Consider the following 18354-nt stretch of genomic DNA (forward strand, 5'->3'; position numbering starts at 1 on the left):
CATATCTGTGCTTTTCCAGTTGTCTTCTTGTAATTGGTTTCTAGTTTCATAGTATTGTGGTCATAAAAGATACCTAATATGATTTCAATATTTTTAAATGTATTAAGACTTGTTTTGTAACCTAACATATGATTTATTCTGGAATATGTTCCATGGGCACTTGAGAAAGAATGTGCATTCTATTGCTTTTGGATAGACTGTTCTCTATAAATCTGTTTGGTCAATCTGGTCTAATTTAAGACCAGTGTTTACTTATTGATTATCTGTCTGGATGATCTGTCCATTGAGGTAAGCAGAGTAGTAAAGTCCCCTATTACTACTGTACTGCTGTCTGGTTCTCCCTTTAGGTCTGTAAATATTTGCTTTATATATTTAGGTGTTCCCATGTAGCCTGGAGAATTCCATGGACTGTATAGTCCATGGGGTTGCAAAGAGTTGGACACAACTGAGCAACTTTCACTTTCACTTTTTCATGTTGGGTGCATAAGTATACAAATATTACACACTCTTGTTGGATTGATCCCTTAATCAGTACGCAATGCCCTTCTTTGTCTCTTATCACAGTTTTTGTTTTAAAGTCTCTTTTGTTGGATGTAAGTATTGCTACCACAGCTTTGTTCTGGCTTCTATTTGCACTAAATATTTTTTTTACATACCTCCACTTTCAGTCTGTGTGTGTCCTTATACTTGAAGTGAGACTCTTGCAGGCCTTTTGTTTTTAATCAACTTATTTAGTCCATGTCTTTTGATGGTAAACTTAGTCCATTTACATTTAAAATAATTATTGATAGGTATGTACTTAGTGCCATTTTGTTGTTTTCTGGTTATCTCCTAGTTCTTCTGTTCCTTTCTTCTTCTCAGAAAAAAAAAAATCCTGGTGTTAAAAAACCCTTTTAAATGTCTTTTTTTCCTTTTTTGTTTGGACTGGTAGACAGGTCAGGTTTTAAAATAATTTAAGCTACTATGATTCTTCACTTAAAAATAGTTATATACCTCAATTTTACAAAATAACAAAAAAACCCAAAGTGTTAAGTTGGACTCTGTTCATACCATTGTAAACATAAAAAGGGCATGCTTTAAGGTGCTAACACAGGGAGTCTTGAGTTTAGTATAGATTTCACAACACTCCTCTAGGCAAAATTGAATTTTCCTGGCTTTGTGCAAAATGAATTGTTGTATATATTATCTACCCATTCCAAATTAGTCCAAATATTACAGATTACCTTGCACACAGCTGCAAACTGTTGGTTATTTCCTGCTCCAACTACAAGATATCCATCCTTGGTTTTAAAAGCCTAAAATTAATAAATAATACATAAGTATATAATTTTATACATTGAGAATACCACAAAAGTAGCTTTAATTACTCAAAATTTATATATAAACCTTGTTCTAAAGTAATATTAATTAAATCAATATCAACTAATTAGTATATTTTTCTATTATATTTGTATAGCTGTTATTTGAGGTTCTCAAAGCAATTCCTGTCTCATCCATCAATTGTTATAACATTGGAGAAGGGAAGAAAAATGAGTAACTTAGAATAGTAAAGAAAATACTGGAGGTTTATTATAATTCATAATATTAAATTCTATATTCACTATGAAAGTGAAGTCACTCAATTGTGTCTGACTCTTTGTGACCCCATGGACTGTAGTCTATCAGGCTCCTCTGTCCATGGGATTTTCCAGGCAAGAGTGCTGGAGTGGATTGCCATTTCCTTCTCCAGAGGAACACTTCCCGACCCAGGAACTGAACCCGGGTCTCCCGCATGGCAGGCAGACGCTTTACCGTCTGAGCCACCGTCGATTAATGTTGAATATTCCCAGTTTTGTGTTTTATTTCCAATTTTTCATGTAGGGCAAAGAGAATGATATAGCACATTGTTTTCTACAAAGTCTAAGAAGAATAGATGGGGAAAAGGAAGGAAAGGAGGAGAAAAGAAAGGAGAATGGGGTGGAAGGAAGATGAGTAATGGCGCTATAGTTTGTCTTCGAAAATCTCAGATACAAACTTTTGGGTAATTTTCACTTCCTAGTAAGTGAAAAATGACAAATCTAGATCACTGGACCCCATGTGGCTTTATGTACCTGAGAAAGTGTTTTCCTTTTAAGAGACATGTTCATTTGGGAAGCCAGATATATGTAAATAATTGATACTTCTCATAGTTCAAGCCCCTCTTAAGTACTTATCAGAACTCACTTCTACACACTGGATCAGTGATGATCAGGGGAACCAAACTTTACCCTCAGAAGGCCTTATTCCCATTTTCTCTGAGTAAATGAGTTTCTTTAGTTTCCTCTCTTTCTATGTAAAACTTGTTCTGCATCTTCACCTATTTTTTCTTCACTTATGCCCACCTCTGAGAAAGATAACATCTGTCTTTCCTGTCAGGGCTTATTCCTAGGCTAATGACCTTAGTACTACCTGTACTCATTCACATCCTTCAGAACCCTGCTCAATCATCTTTTATGTCTTCATTTCCACTGGATCTTTTTCTTCTGCCTACATAGAAGATAATGCTAATACTAAAAATACTAGAAACAAAATAAAATTTGTACCAGTACTGACATTCCTCTCAAGCTTTCTTGAAATTGTTCCCTTCCTCCATCTCTAAATAATATAAAAATGCCACTTCTTCACCAACCACCACATTACAATGCCCTTTGTCATCAGGATTCCTATCCTATCACTGAAACAATTCTTTCTTATACCACTGTATTAGTTGGTACCATTCCCTCCTTCAGGAAACTGTCTCATCTCTAGGCTCTGTCTGCATTTATCTCTAATCTCTCTGATGTTTTTCACATGCCTCCCCCACCCCCCGCCCTTTACAGGATTACCTTCTAAACCTCAACATTACTTAAACATCATCATTACTTGAGTATCTGTATTACTTGTTTCTTATGGTAGCCACTAGCCACATGTAAGTATTAAATTTAAATAAACTAAAATTAAATCAGCCAGTCACAAAAGAATACAAATTGTGATTCCACTTATTGGAAATGACCAAAATCAGCAAATCCATGGAGACTAGAAAGATTAGTGGATGTCTGGGGATGAAGAAGTTTGGGAAATGTGGAAAATGACTATACACAAATAACGGCTTTCTTACTGGAGCAATGAAAATATTCTAAAGTTGATTATGGTAAAGGCTGTACAACTCTATGAATGTACTAAAAACCACTGAATTGTACAGTTTCAGTGGGTGAATTTTAGTGTATGTATATTATATGTCAGTAAAGCTGTTTTTTAAGAAAAATTAATAGTTCACTTCTACCAACATTCTAGCTACACATCAAGCATTCAATAGCCACATGTAGCTAGTGGCTACCACAGGAGACAGTCCAGATAGAGAACATTTCTATCATCACAGAAAGTTCTGTTGCACAGTATAAGTAGACTGGAGTTGGTAGACTGTATTTTTTTTTCTTTTATTCTTCCTACTTCATGGCATCTGAAGAATATGAGGCAATTAATAAATGGTTATAAAATGTTAATAAATCACTCAGATGATTGCTTCCATACAATAGGGTTGTGGCTAAAAGGGATCTCGGAACACTATAATCGAGTTTTTCTGTTTACATTTTTGCTAGATTTGTAAATCAATGCCACCAAGATATTACATGAACTATTTTAAATGTTTATATTCCCTTATCCACCAGGCAAAAGCAAAATTAGTGCCATACCTAATGCATTAGTGTTTCTTAAACTACAGAAAGGAAGTCTGCAAATGAGCTATGAGTGGAGGATGAGAATTTTGAGCAGAGATGTCTCAACAAACCATTCATAATTATGAAGTTATACAGGTTGTTTGTTTGCTTGCTTTTTTTATGAGGGATAAGTGAGTTGGGAAGTAGATAAGTAATATGAAGTAACAACGTGTGTTAACAAGTATAATGGCAAGTAAGGTTTCCAAAATTTTGGATCAGTGACATGCACAAGTTTACATATTATAGGAGAGGGTTCATTTTCTTTCAAATAATAAAGAAATGGCTGTTTCTCCCTTAATTCTGAACCATAACATGAAATATATTTTTACCAATACATATATTTTAAATTTTAAGCAGTGATAACTAATTAATAATCACTGGAAAGTAAATACCAAGTAACAGCTCAGCTGTGCATGCGTGCTTGCCTGCTAAGTCTCTTCAGTCATGTCCAAATCTTTGCAACACCATGGACTGTATAGCCTGCCAGGCTCCTCTGTCCATGGGGTTCTCCAGCCAAGAATACTGGAGTAGGTTGCCATGCCCTCCTCCAGGGGATCTTCCCAACCCAGGGATCAAACGCACGTCTCATGTCTCCCTCATTGGCAGGTGGGTTCTTTAGCACTAACGCCACCTGGGAAGCCCTAGCAGCTCAGCCACCAGGATATAATTAGACTAAGGCTCAGCAAGTATGATTTATTAGGATGAAGACTGGGAAATGAGTACATCAAGGCTGTATATGGCCAACTTGCTTATTTAACTTCAAGCATCATGTGAAATCCCAGGCTGGATGATTCACAAGCTGGAATCAAGACTGCCAGGAGAAACATCAACTTCAGATATGCAAATGATACCACTCTAAAGACGAAAAGAGAAGAGGAACCAAAGAGCCTTTTGATGAGGATGAAAGAAGAGAGTAAAAAGGCTGGCTTATAACTCAACATTCAAAATCCTAAGATCACGGCACCCAGTCCATCACTTCATGGCAAATAGATGGGGTAAAGTGGAAACAGTGAAAATTTTTATTTTCTTGGGCTCCAAAACCACTGCATATGGTAACTGCAGTCATGAAATTTTTAAAAAAAATGCTTGTTCCTTGGAAGAAAAGTTATGACAAAAGTAGACAGCTTAATAAAAAGCAGAGACATCACTTTGCCTACAAAGGTCCATACAGTCAAAAGCATAGATGTGAGAGTTGGACCAGAAAGAAGGCTGAGCACTGAAGAATTGTTGCTTTCAAACTGTGGTACTGGTGAAGACTCTTGAGTCTTGAGAGATCAAACCAGTCAGTCCTAAAGGAAATCAGTCCTGAATATTCATTGGAAGGACTGATGCTGAAGCTAAGGCTTCAACACTTTGGTCACCTGATGCAAAGAGTTGACTCATTGGAAAAGATCCTGATGCTGGGAAGATTGAAGGTAGGAGAAGAAGACGGCAACAGAGGATGAGATGGTTGGATGGCATCACCAACTCAGTGGACATGAGTTTGAGCAAACTCTGGGGGATAGTAAAGGACAGGGAAGCCTGGCACAATGCAGTCCATGGGGTTGCAAAGAAGTAGGATGTGACTTAGTGACTGAACCACAATAGCAAGAAGATTATCAATTCTTTAAATAATTATTTATCCCATGTTATTATTGTTACAGTATTTAATAAATATATTTTAAATAAGAACTTTTAGAGGAATATATCTTGCTGTAAAATGAATGCTTTCTGGAGAAGGAAATGGCAACCTACTCCAGTATCCTCCTCAAATTCAGTTGTTGAAATCCTAACTCCCCAATGTGATGGTATTAGTAATAAGAACACAGCCATTTCTGAAACAGGAAGTAGGCCCTCACAAGACATCTAATATGTCAGCATCTTGATCTTGGATTTCCTAGCCTTGAGAATTATAATTAAAAAATGCCTGCTGTTTCAGCCACCCTGTCTATGGTATTCTGTTATAGTAACCCAAATGGACTTAGAAATTGGTACTGAGAAGTGGGATACTGCTGTAACAAATACCTAAAAATGGTGACGATGGGAGGAAGTTATGAATAGGGCATATGAGAGGTGTCAGTGGATAAGAAATCCTGATTAAGTCAAAGACTGGCCATAATGTGGTGAGTAATTGAATGCAAGGTAGAAGACAGGAGACTATGGATAGTCAAAATATAAAATGCCTCAGTCAGTGATTACTGGAGCAAAGAAGTTTCAGTGTGAGGTTAGAGTCACAGTGTGAGGTGCATAGAATAATTTCTGATAAAAGGTAAGGACTCAATAAATATCATTATTATTAAATAGCTACTAATAATGCTGGTTGGCACATAAAAAGAACACCCTGTACATTCTAAGCCTTTAGATCTTGATTTCTGGACTCTTATCTACTTTGCAAACTCTCTCTTCATCTCCTTGGTTGCCTCACTCTCTATACCAGGCAAGATAAATGACCACATACTATGTACACACACCTCCAGCAAATTTTCTATCACAGGGTAAACTAAATAAGAGCAGCAGACTGCGCTGCAAACATTCATGGCTGGGATGTTTCTCTTGTAAAGAACTGAAGCCTCAAACTACCGTATTGATGTGTCAGTATTTTCTCCGATCTAAAAAAGGTACATACAGTTAGTGGTGTGTCTACTTCAAAAACAAGAACACAAACTTCAAACCCTCCTGGAGCTACTTAAGTTTTCACAAGATTTTCTTCCCGAAAAGGTAACCATTGCAAAATGACCTCATCATCCACTGGAAAAAGACATTCCATGGAGTTGAACTCATTGCCATGAGAATGTTTTCTGGAATGTCAAGCAGTTACTGACTTTGGGTCTGTGCTAGTACACTGTGACAAATATAGAGCACTATTTCCTACCACTAACAGTTCAGCTCACCTTATGGCACTGGAGGTGGCTGAGCCAGATGCAAGGAGGCCTCGGATGCTTACAGCTCAAGAACAATGTCCTATGGGATGGAACTCTGCAACAAGTGATAAAGGAGGCCAGAAGCCCCTAATTTCACCTATGTGTCTACACATTTTTTTCATGGGGAATAAGCCATTTTGAACACACTCATTTCTACATTGTCTTGAATTCTAGAACCACTTTGAAAGTAATATTGCTGATTGCAACATACTGATTTCCTGCAACCCCAGATCCAGGTCAGGATTTTCCAATTCCATAGGAAATCTGAATGTTCCTTGAGGTCCTTCAAATCAACTAATTCCTATTTTAAATAAAATAAATTTAGGATTTTCAATCACTCAGTTTCTGATACTAGATATGGAGTCAGGGGCAAGAAAGGAAATGGAAACTGACATGTTTTTTATCTTCACAAATTATCAGTAGATATTATTTTTCTTAGAAGTCCTTTATAGGGAAAGCTTGCTGTTCTTCAAGAAGGCAGCCATCATGTATCCTGGACATAATGTACAGTGGCACATGGTGTTATTTTTCCTGGAAGCTATGCATGAGAAACTGATGATTCTGAATTGCCTGTGTTATAAACAATCTCAAGCAAGACTGTTTGGACTAACCTGCCAAAAGCACCTCCTATTTAATGGAAAGTGGCAAAAAATTCTGGACAAGAATCCATATTGATTTTTCAGGAACACTTCAAGGTAAAACATTCCTTGACTATGTTGAGCCTTTTTCAAATACTCTTTGTTTTACCCCAAACATGTTACAACAAATAAAGTTTTGTACTAGTTATATACCACCCTTGAAAATACCATATCTATCAATGAGCCTACACTAATCTAAGACATGTTAAAAGTCTTATCATAGACACTTATCATAGACTACAACTTTATTCAGGCTGTCATTATGACATTTCACCTTCAAGCAAAAAGATAAACTAGAGCAGAATATTAACTAAACCTCAATAAGAATGTTATTGTAAAGTAGATAACAGAGTAGATTATCAATAAGGTTTTCCAAACATACTTTAAGTCCATCATATCTCAAGATTTATCAACGATAAAACAGGGCACACAGAAGGTTGGCATTACTGGAAAGACCGATATTAGACCTGCCCACTATACCTCAAGAGACACTAGGGTATAGATCTAGTTAACAGTGGAATTTCAGTCTAGAATATAGAAAGTTTGGATAAGCATGGCTGAGGGAAACATTCAGCCAGATGAAGTATAGGGGTATAGTCAGGAAATGGAGTAAGAAATTTGGACAAATTCTTGAAACAGAGGATGAGATGGTTGGATGGCATCACAACTCGATGGACATGAGTTTGAGGAAGCTCCAGGAGTTGATGATGGACAGGGAAGCTGGTGTGCTGCAGTCCGTGGGGTTGCAAAGAGTTGGACACTGCTAACAACTGAACTGAACTAAATTCTTGAAAGTCCTTTAGTAGGTAGTCAGTTCCTGAGATTTATAGGCAGAGGCTGCATTTATGGGAATGAGGCTCAGAGTCTTGCCTCCAAATTCCCACATGACAAGTTGTGAAAGCAAGTCACAGGGTAGAGGGATAGCACCCTGGTAGTTAACTAGATAAAATCCTCAGAGAATATAGGCAAAAGCAGAAGCCCAAGCCTCTGAACAAAGACACATGAAGCAAAGACAGTGACCTCTAAGTGAGCATAGGAGTCTGGCTGGCAGATAAGAACTTAGAACCTGCTGCAGTTACCCCACAGACCAAGGACAACATCTGGCATAACAAGAGATAAACACATTTTGTCAAATCAAGGCTGATGCACTGATTGTCATTATAAGTGATGTAAGAAATACTGTATGATATCGTTTATATGTGGAATCTAAAAAGAAATGATACAAATGAATGTACTAACAAAACAGAAACAGACTCAAGGACTTAAAACAAATATGTTACTGGAAGAGAGGAGTTAGGGGGAGCAGATAGTTAAGAGAGTTTGTGATTGACATGTACCCAGTGCAATAATTAAAATGGATAACCAACAAAGACCTATTGTATTCCACAGGGAACTCGGCTCAATGTTATGTAACAACTTAAATGGGAAAAGAATTTGAAAATGAATAGATACATGTATATGTATAATTGAATCACTTTACTGCCCACCTGAAACTATAACAACATTGTGTATCAACTATACTCTGATAAAAAACAAAGTTTCTAAAAAAGTCTGATGTATTATGTTGGATCAGAGCAAAGTAAGCAATTCAACAAATACTAGAAGCTATACAGAAGGCTTGCTGGCAGAACTGGGAAGCATGAGGTAAGAAAGATGAGAAAGTGTCAGTGACCCAAAGATGAGAACTCTTTTTCACGATATTGATTCTTCTAATCATGAAAACGGTATATTTTTCCATCTATTAGTGTCCTCTTTGATTTCTTTCACCAGTGGTTTATAGTTTTCTATATATTGGTCTTTTGTTTCTTTAGGTAGATATATTCCTAAGTATTTTATTCTTTTTGTTGCAATGGTGAATGGAATTATTTCCTTAATTTCTCTTTCTGTTTCCTCATTGTTAGTATATAGGAATGCAAGGGATTTCTGTGTGTTGATTTTATATTCTGCAACAACATTACTATACTCATTAATTAGCTCTAGTAATTTTCTGGTGGAGTCTTTACGGTTTTCTATGTATAGACTCATGTCCTCTGCAAACAGTTAAAGTTTTCTACCCAAAGTAATCTATAGATTCAATGCAATCCCTATCAAGCTACCAAAGGTATTTTTCACAGAACTAGAACAAATAATTTCACAATTTGTATGGAAATACAAAAAAAAAAACTCAAATAGCCAAAGCAATCTTGACAAAGAAGAATGGAACTGGAGGAATTAACCTGCCTGACTTCAGGCTCTACTACAAAGCCACAGTCATCAAGACAGTATGGAACTGGCACAAAGACAGAAATATAGATCAATGGAGCAAAATAGAAAGCCCAGAGATAAATCCATGCACCTATGGACACCTTATCTTTGACAAAGAAGGTAAGAATATACAATGGAGAAAAGACAATCTTTTTAACAAGTGGTGCAGGGAAAACTGGTCAACCACTTGTAAAAGAATGAAACTAGAACACTTTCTAACACCATACACAAAAATAAACACAAAATGGATTAAAGATCTAAACATAAGGCCAGAAGCTATAAAACTCCTAGAGGAAAACATAGGCAAAACACTCTTCAACATAAATCACAGCAGGATCCTCTATGACCCATCTCCCAGAATATTGGAAATAGAAGCAAAAATAAACAAATGGGATCTAATTAAACTTAAAAGCTTTTGCACAACAAAGGAAACTATAAGCAAGGTGAAAAAACAGCCTTCAGAATGGGAGAAAATAATAGCAAACGCAACAACTGACAAAGAATTAATCTCAAAAATATACAAGCAACTCCTGCAGCTCAATTCCAGAAAAATAAATGACCCAATCAAAAAATGGGCCAAAGAACTAAACAGATATTTTTTCAAAGAAGACATACAGATGGCTAACAAACACATGAAAAGATGCTCAACATCACTCATTATTAGAGAAATGCAAATCAAAACCACAATGAGGTACCATTTCACACCAGTCAAAATGGCTGCTATCCAAAAGTCTACAAGCAATAAATGCTGGAAAGGGTGTTGAGAAAAGGGAACCCTCTTACACTGTTGGTGGGAATACAAACTAGTACAGCCACTATGGAGAACAGTGTGCAGATTCCTTAAAAAACTGGAAATAGAACTGCCATACGACTCAGCAATCCCACTTCTGGGCATACACACCGAGGAAACCAGAACTGAAAGAGGCACATGTACCCCAATGTTCATCACAGCACTGTTTATAATAGCCAGGACATGGAAGCAACCTAGATGTCCATCAGCAGATGAATGGATAAGAAAGCTGTGGTACACATACACAATGGAGTATTACTCATCCATTAAAAAGAATACATTTGAATCAGTTCTAATGAGGAGGATGAAACTGGAGCCTATTATACAGAGTGAAGTAAGCCAGAAAAAAGACACCAATACAGTACACTAACGCATATATATGGAATTTAGAAAGATGGTAACGATAACCCTGTATGCGAGACAGCAAAAGAGACACAGATGTATACAACAGTCTTTTGGACTCTGTGGGAGAGGGCGAGAGTGGGATGGTTTGGGAGAATGGCATTGAAACATGTATATTATCATATGTGAAACGGATCGCCAGTCCAGGTTCAATGCATGATACAGGGTTCTCGGGGCTGGTGCACTGGGATGCCCCAGAGGGATGGGATGGGGAGGGAGGTGGGAGGGGGGTTCAGGATGGGAAACACATGTACACCCGTGGTGGATTCATGTCAATGTATGACAAAATCAATATAATATTATAAAGTAATTAGCCTCCAAAAAAATAAATAAATACATAAAGTGGGGGGGGGACAAAGATGAGAACTCACTGAGAATGGCAAACATACTAAGAACTGATCCCCAAAACAAACTTCCTTCTTCACAGATTACTGTCTAAATTTATGGGTGAAGATAAGTTTAAGGAGAGATGGAGAATATAATTCCAATAAGAATTCCATATATATCCTGTAGTTGGAACAATGAAAGGTTTAGTCCTACTAATTAATTACTTACTCATTTTACTGTGGTCAAAATTTAGCCCATTCATAAGACAGTCCTTCCACTGTCAGGTCCATTTATTTGTCTGAAAGATGTCTTCCTTTATCTCCTTAATGCTCAAAGCCAAGGATTTCTTAACCCATTGTGGTATTTGGAGGCAAGGAAGTTGTTGTCCTGTAGGATGGTGCAGAGAAATCTCCCAGCATCTCTCCATAGGGCAGGACCATTCAGGATTCACTCACACTTCTACTTTCTCCAACCATCAAGTTATCATCATCATCACCCTGATCAGGTACCTATGGCAGATGTTGCTATGTAACTCTGGCACTCTGTCTTTAAGCATATAGGATCAGCCTTAGTGTTCTTTTCAGCAAATACCCCAGATAGCTACTACCTGATAGTTGAACTCTGGGAGTTGGTGATGGACAGGGAGGCCTGGCGTGCTGCAATTCATGGGGTCGCAAAGAGTCGGACACGACTGAGGGACTGAACTGAACTGAACTGAATAGTTGAACATTAACTAGAAGTAAAATTTATTTTCCATTCAAGTATAAAATGGGTTCTAGAATCTAAAGAATACAGATTCTCAAAACATCTTTGGGCTTGGCTCAAAGATTATGGGAAGAACTAATGGCTACTCAATTTATTCAGTAAAGAGTAAGCACTTATGGTAAGGTCCAGCTGACTCACAGGAACAAGTTATATGTCGTCCTCATGGGATGAGCAAGTATCTAAAACAAGTCAACTGCAGGGTCAGAAAAAGCTTTAGGGAAGGCTCCATCTTATGTATTTACAGATATCTCTAAGGCAAGTGATGGAAAAGGCGGTAGGCTGCAAGGAGCTGGTAAGATCCTAGTGAGACAGTTACCTTCCAGGGTCTGAACCCATTCTTTAAAGGACTCCTTCCTTCTCTTGGGTGATCAGGACCTGGGAGCCTAACTCAGGCCATCTATCATGCCTGTGAGATTAAGGTAGAGACCAGAATGATGAATTGCTACTATACAGTAAGTAATAACTGTATCAGAGGCTGGAATCCTTGAAGAATAAATGATCAGTGAATTCTCTCCCTAGGAAACTAAAAATCAGAAGGCAAAATTCAGAACTGAGCATGGATTAATTACTTATCTCAAGTCCTCATGAATCTGGAAATGAAGTGAAGCCTGAATCTTTCCATCTTTCAGATGGAAAGGTCTGTAGACGCTGACTGCATGTGGATATAAGAAGCAGGGAAAATGAGCCTTTAGCCTTGTTCGGCAGAGAGAGTCATGCTGAACTGCAAGAGAATTGAAGTATCAATATTTCAACTATTTCCATTGCATGACATACTCAGAAGAAAAAAAAATATGCACTCCGAATATTATTCTGCACATTATTGTTTCAATCATTGGTGACTGAAAAGAGTTGGATTCACTAACATGGGCACATACACCACAACTGAGATCATGAGAGCATTATGTAAGGTTCTTTTGCATCAAAATTTAAACCAATGAGGAAGATTACCGAAGTAATCTAACACAAGAGTCATTAGGAGCATTCTTCCAAAACAATCTGAAAAAAATCTCAGTAGCCCTTCCAGTATGTCAACAGGTGAAGAAAGCAATAATTCTTTTCTCAACTCCATAACCACTTAAGAAAAGACACCTGATATTTCGATGACCTCTGCCAACAGGTCATATTAGCTAAAAGGTCAAGGGTAACAGGAGATTCTGTTTTATTTTAGAGTTTATTTCTCTGTTTGAATAATTAATTTATTTTAGTTCCTCTGGGATTCATACTCTGCAAATAAAGGTGGGAGCTAGTTAAGAATTTTTAGGCATAATTGAATATGCTGGAAATAATTTATTACTGCCTATGTTCTCAAACATTAAAATTCTTCATACCAGTGACATTAAATATGTTTAATTTCCACTCCACCCCAAACCCTCCTGAAGAAGCGGCACTGTACATGGTGTGACTGACTGTTCCTCATCCCTAGTTGACTAGAATTATGCAGATATCACTCACAAGCCAGCCAACAGATTCACCAAGCAGGAATCAATTACATCAGCTTAAAAATTCAAAAGCCATGTGCAAGTGCAGCTGGAATAACCCTATTAGGCTTCAGTTAAGTAAGAAAGCCTCAGAAAGACTAAAACTTAGACAAAAGACTAAACTATTCATTTAGACTAAACTATTCACCAACAAAGGTCTGTCTAGTCAAAGCTATGGTTTTCCCCAGTAGTCATGTATGGATGTGAGAGTTGGACTATAAAGAAGGCTAAGCGCTGAAGAATTGATGCTTTTGAACTATGGTGTTGAAGACTCTTGAGAGTCCCTTGGACTGCAAGGAGATCCAACCAGTCCATCCTAAAGGAAATCAGTCCTGAATATTCACTGGAAGGACTGATGCTGAAGCTGAAACTCCAATACTTTGGCCATCTGATGCAAAGAACTGACTCACTGGAAAAGACCCTGATGCTGAAAAAGATTGAAGGCAGGAGGAGAAGAGGACAACAGAGGATGAGATAGTTGGATGGCATCACTGACTCGATGAACATGAGTCTGAGTAAACTCCAGGAGTTGGTGATTGACAGGGAAGCCTGGCGTGCTGTGGTCCATGGGGTCACAAAGAGTTGGACCTGAGTGACTGAACTGATACAAAAGAAACAGACAGGGACCAAGCAACTGCCATGTGCCTGATGGCATCTTGATTCTCATGAAATGAGACTATACTTGTGTTTCTGCAAAATTTCTGTAGCTTAAAACAGCCTCCCCTTATCCACCCCCATCCTGTTTTTTTTCTTTTTTTTTTCCTTTATTTTTAATTGAAGGATAATTGTTTTACAATATTGTGTTGATTTCTTTGGAAGGAATGATGCTAAAGCTGAAATTCCAGCACTTTGGCCACCTCATGTGAAGAGTTGACTCATTGGAAAAGACTCTGATGCTGGGAGGGATTGGGGGCAGGAGCAGAAGGGGACGACCGAGGATGAGATGGCTGGATGGCATCACTGACTCAATGGACATGAATCTGAGTGAACTCCGGGAGTTAGTGATGGACAGGGAGGCCTGGCATGCTGCGATTCATGGGGTCGCAAAGAGTCGGACACGACTGAGCGACTGAACTGAACTGATTGTGTTGGTTGCTGCCATACATCAACATGAGTCAGCCGTGGGTATACGTATGTGCCCTCCCTCTTAAATCTCCCACCCCTCTAGGTTGTCACAGAGCCCTGGTTTGAGCTCCCTGAGTCATACAGCAAATTCCCACTGGCTATCAATTTTTTGTATGAAAGTGTATGTTTCCATGCTACTCTCTCCGTTCATCCCACCCTCTCCTTCACCCCACCCCCATATCCACAAGTCAGTTCTCTGTGTCTGCATCTCCATTTCTGCCCTGCAAATAGGTTCTTCAGTATCATCTTTTTAGCTTTCATATATATATTTATATACATTAATAAAATAATATTTGTTTTTCTCTTTATGACTCACTTCAATCTGTATAATAGGCTCTAGGGACATCCACATCATTAGAACTGATTCAAATGCATTCCTTTTTATGGCTGAGTGATATTCCTTTTATATATGTACCACAGCTTCTTTATCCATTATCTCTCTATGGATATCCAGGTTGCTTTCATGTCCTAGCTATTGTAAATAGTGCTGCAATACACAGTGGAGTACGTGTGTGTTTTTCAATCACGGTTCTCTCAGGGTATATGCCCAATAATGGAATTGTTGGGTTATATGTAAGACCAGACACTAAATAAAACTCTTAGAGGAAAACATAGGCAGAACACTTTGTAACCTAAATCACAGCAGGATCCTTTATGACCCACCCCCTAGAGTACTGGAAATAAAAATAGAAATAAACAAGTGCAAGCTAATTAAACTTAAAAGCTTTTACATAGCCAAGGAAACTATAAGCAAGGTGAAAAAAAAAACCCTCAAAATGGGAGAAGATAATAGCAAATGAAACAACTGACAAAAGATTAATTTCCAAAATATAAAAACAGCTCATACAACTCAATACCAGAAAAACAAACAACCCAATCGATAAATGGTCAGGAAACCTAAACAGGCATTTTTCCAAAATAGACATACAGGCAGCTAATAAACACATGAAAAGATGCTCAACATTGTTCATTATTAGAGAAATGCAAATCAAAACTACAATGAAATATCACCTCATACCAGTTAGAATAACCATCATCAAAACACCATCCCTGTTTATCAGTTAGTTTTTTTTTTAATTTTATTTTAGTTTTTTATTTTTTAAATTTTAAAATCTTTAATTCTTACATGTGTTCCCAAACATGAACCCCCCTCCCACCTCCCTCCCCATAACATCTCTCTGGGTCATCCCCATGCACATTTCTGCTCTATAGAACCAAAAAGATTTAATCCTAGATCTCTTAAACTGTGCTATATGATGCAAGTTCAGGGTCAGTATATGACTAGAGTTTTCTTGCATAATGGAGTTTGAGGGAAGCAATGAGCAAGAAGGCCCAGTCAAGGGATTTCCCTGGAGGTCCAGTGGTTGGGAGTTCACCTTCCAATGCAGGGGGTTCGGGTTCAATCCCTGTTCAGGGACCTAAGATTCCACATGCCCTGAGGCCAAAAAAACAAAACATAAAACAGAAGCAATATTGTAACAAATTCAATAAAGACTTTAAAAAAAAAAGAAGGCTGGGTCTATATCTTATAGACTTATGATCTATTTGCTTTGCACAGGGCCTGACATATTAGGAGGACCTTAAGAGTCGGACACGACTGAGCGACTGAACTGAACTGATACTTATTTGAAAAAAAGTTTTTCTTAAAACTGAAGATTTTAAGCCAGCATTTCCCAAATTAGTTTCACAAAGCCCTATTCCATAGTATGTTAATAACAATCTTCCCTCTCTTTTTCCCTCTCCACACCACACACACAAAACTTCTCTTCACTCAAATAAGTTTGGGAAATGAAAGTTCCACAGGTTTTTTAATCCTAATTTTCAAAATCCTTAAAGTACTAGAAAATTTATGAAACTCCAAAAGGGACCTGGAATTAAAAAAAAGAGTTTCCCAAATTAGTTTGATGATGAAATATTTTTTGGTAAGAACACCAGTTAATTCCTCCCAGAAGACTGTTCCACAGAAAAGTTTGAAGAAAGCAGGGCAAACTGATTGACCTATATAGGAGCAAGGACCCTACTGACATCCAGAAGAATCTATAGAGTGTGATCTTTCATTTTCTTCAGTGTTAGTATCACTAACACTGCTTTATTAACTGCTTTATTTAAAACCTGATTTAATATTATCTCCTCAAAAATAAACTATGCTTGCAATTTTATACAAGGCTCTAAATGAAGGCTTTGGCTAAACACCAAGAAAATGCTGATTTATTTTACCTTAATCTATATTTTCCATCTAACAAAGTTCTATTTTTTAAAATATGATAGCTAATCAAACCAGTCAATCCTAAAGGAAATCAGTCCTGAATATTCATTGGAAGGACTGATGCTGAAGCTGAAACTCCAATACTTTGGCCACCTGATGTGAAGAACTGACTCATTGGAAAAGACCCTGATGCTGGGAAAGATTGAAGGCAGGAGGAGAAGGGGACAACAGAGGATGAAATGGTTGGATGGCATCATCAACTCAATGGACATGAGTTTGAGTAAACTCCAGGAGTTGGTGATGGACAGGAAGCCTGGCGTGCTGCAGTTCATGGGGTCTCAAAGAGTTGGACACAACTGAGTGACTGAACTGAATTGAATCATTTAGATAGGGTTTTTTTTTTTTAAAAAGAAATGATCATAAAATCTTATTTATCAGGTGTTCTGAGCAAAGAATGACATTTGCAAAGACCAACTAATTTAAGTTCTTCAGGAACTTCTCTCCACACACTGTTAAATTAATAATCAGTTTTTAATAATCTAACTGTATATGACAAACTATTTTGCTCTCTGCTTCCATTCCCTACCATTCATTCATTTCTCCCTTTTATGCCTGGATGATTCCCATTCAGAACTTCATGAAAACTACTCTCAAATGACATCTTAATCACAACATTTTTTCTCAAAGTCGTCACTTTTTAAAAAATTTTTACATTTTTGCCATACTGTTCAGCATGCAGGATCCTAGTTCCACAAAATGTTCCTCAACCAGGAATGGAACCAGTGTCCCCTGCAGTGGAAGCACAGAGTCTTAACCAGTGGACCCTAGGGAAGTCCCCTCAAAGTCCTCACTTTTTTTTTATTTCCTTGCCTCGCCCCCAACCACATTCTCCTGTTTTACCCTGGAGAGAAACTATACAGTCTTATTTCCTTCCAATCCCAATTCCTCTTACTCTGTGGGATTGCTGTGCCTTTCTCCTCAGTCACCCTCTCCTTCTTCTCCTTCAACTCTGTGACCTCACTCACTCCCAGATATTCAACCATGACTTCTACAGGAATCCTCTCTGTAACACTGACCCACTTCCAAACTCGTCCTAAATTTTTCAAAGTTGGTAACACCATCATAAAGTTGGAAAACATAAAAGGCTACTCTATCAGTAAAAGTGTAAATAAGAAAGATCTATTTTATGAGAAAAGATAGGAGAAAAAAAGACTTTTCTGCATAATGTGAATCATGGTTTTTCCCTGCTGCTGCTGCTAAGTCGCCTCAGTCGTGTTCAACTCTGTGCGAACCCGTAACAGCAGCCCACTAGGCTCCTCTGTCCCTGAGATTCTCCAGCCAAGAACACTAGAGTGGGTTGCCATTTTCTTCTCCAGTGCATGAAAGTGAAAAGTGAAAGTTAAGTCGCTCAGTCATGTCTGACTCTTAGCAACCCCATGGACCGTAGCCTACAGGGCCCCTTCGTCCATGGGATTCTCCAGGCAAGAATACTGGAGTGGGTTGCCATTTTCTTCTCCCAGTTTTTCCCTAAAGCAGTTCAAATCTATGGGTAGGGTCTGAATAGCAAAAGCCAAAAAATGCCCTTTACATTAGGTCCCTTAGGATGCTATGCAAGACGTAAATACAAACCCAACTTAGAAGGACTCCCTCAAGCTAAATTGAAAGGGATTTACACTGAGATAGCCCAATTATCTTTGAGTCCACAATCCAACATACACAATATACAAGAATATAAGTTTCCATGAGCAGGAGTTGGCAGAAACAAT

General features: G+C 37.9%; 1 protein-coding gene across 10 annotated transcripts in view; it reads right to left on the minus strand.

Moving 5' to 3' along the window:
• SUGCT (succinyl-CoA:glutarate-CoA transferase) overlaps positions 1-18354 on the minus strand; it is a 768395-nt gene that overhangs the window by 484958 nt on the left and 265083 nt on the right. For 6 of the 10 annotated variants that reach the window (XM_069588239.1, XM_069588237.1, XM_069588243.1 and 3 more), the window contains one exon: positions 1224-1295. The exons of the other annotated variants lie outside the window; for them this stretch is intronic. In XM_069588239.1, coding sequence (XP_069444340.1) covers positions 1224-1295 — 72 coding nt within the window. The remainder of the gene's footprint in view (positions 1-1223; positions 1296-18354) is intronic. 10 annotated transcript variants of the gene reach the window in all.

The sequence above is a fragment of the Ovis canadensis genome, chromosome 4, assembly GCF_042477335.2.
Source record: "Ovis canadensis isolate MfBH-ARS-UI-01 breed Bighorn chromosome 4, ARS-UI_OviCan_v2, whole genome shotgun sequence".
NCBI lineage: Eukaryota > Metazoa > Chordata > Mammalia > Artiodactyla > Bovidae > Ovis > Ovis canadensis.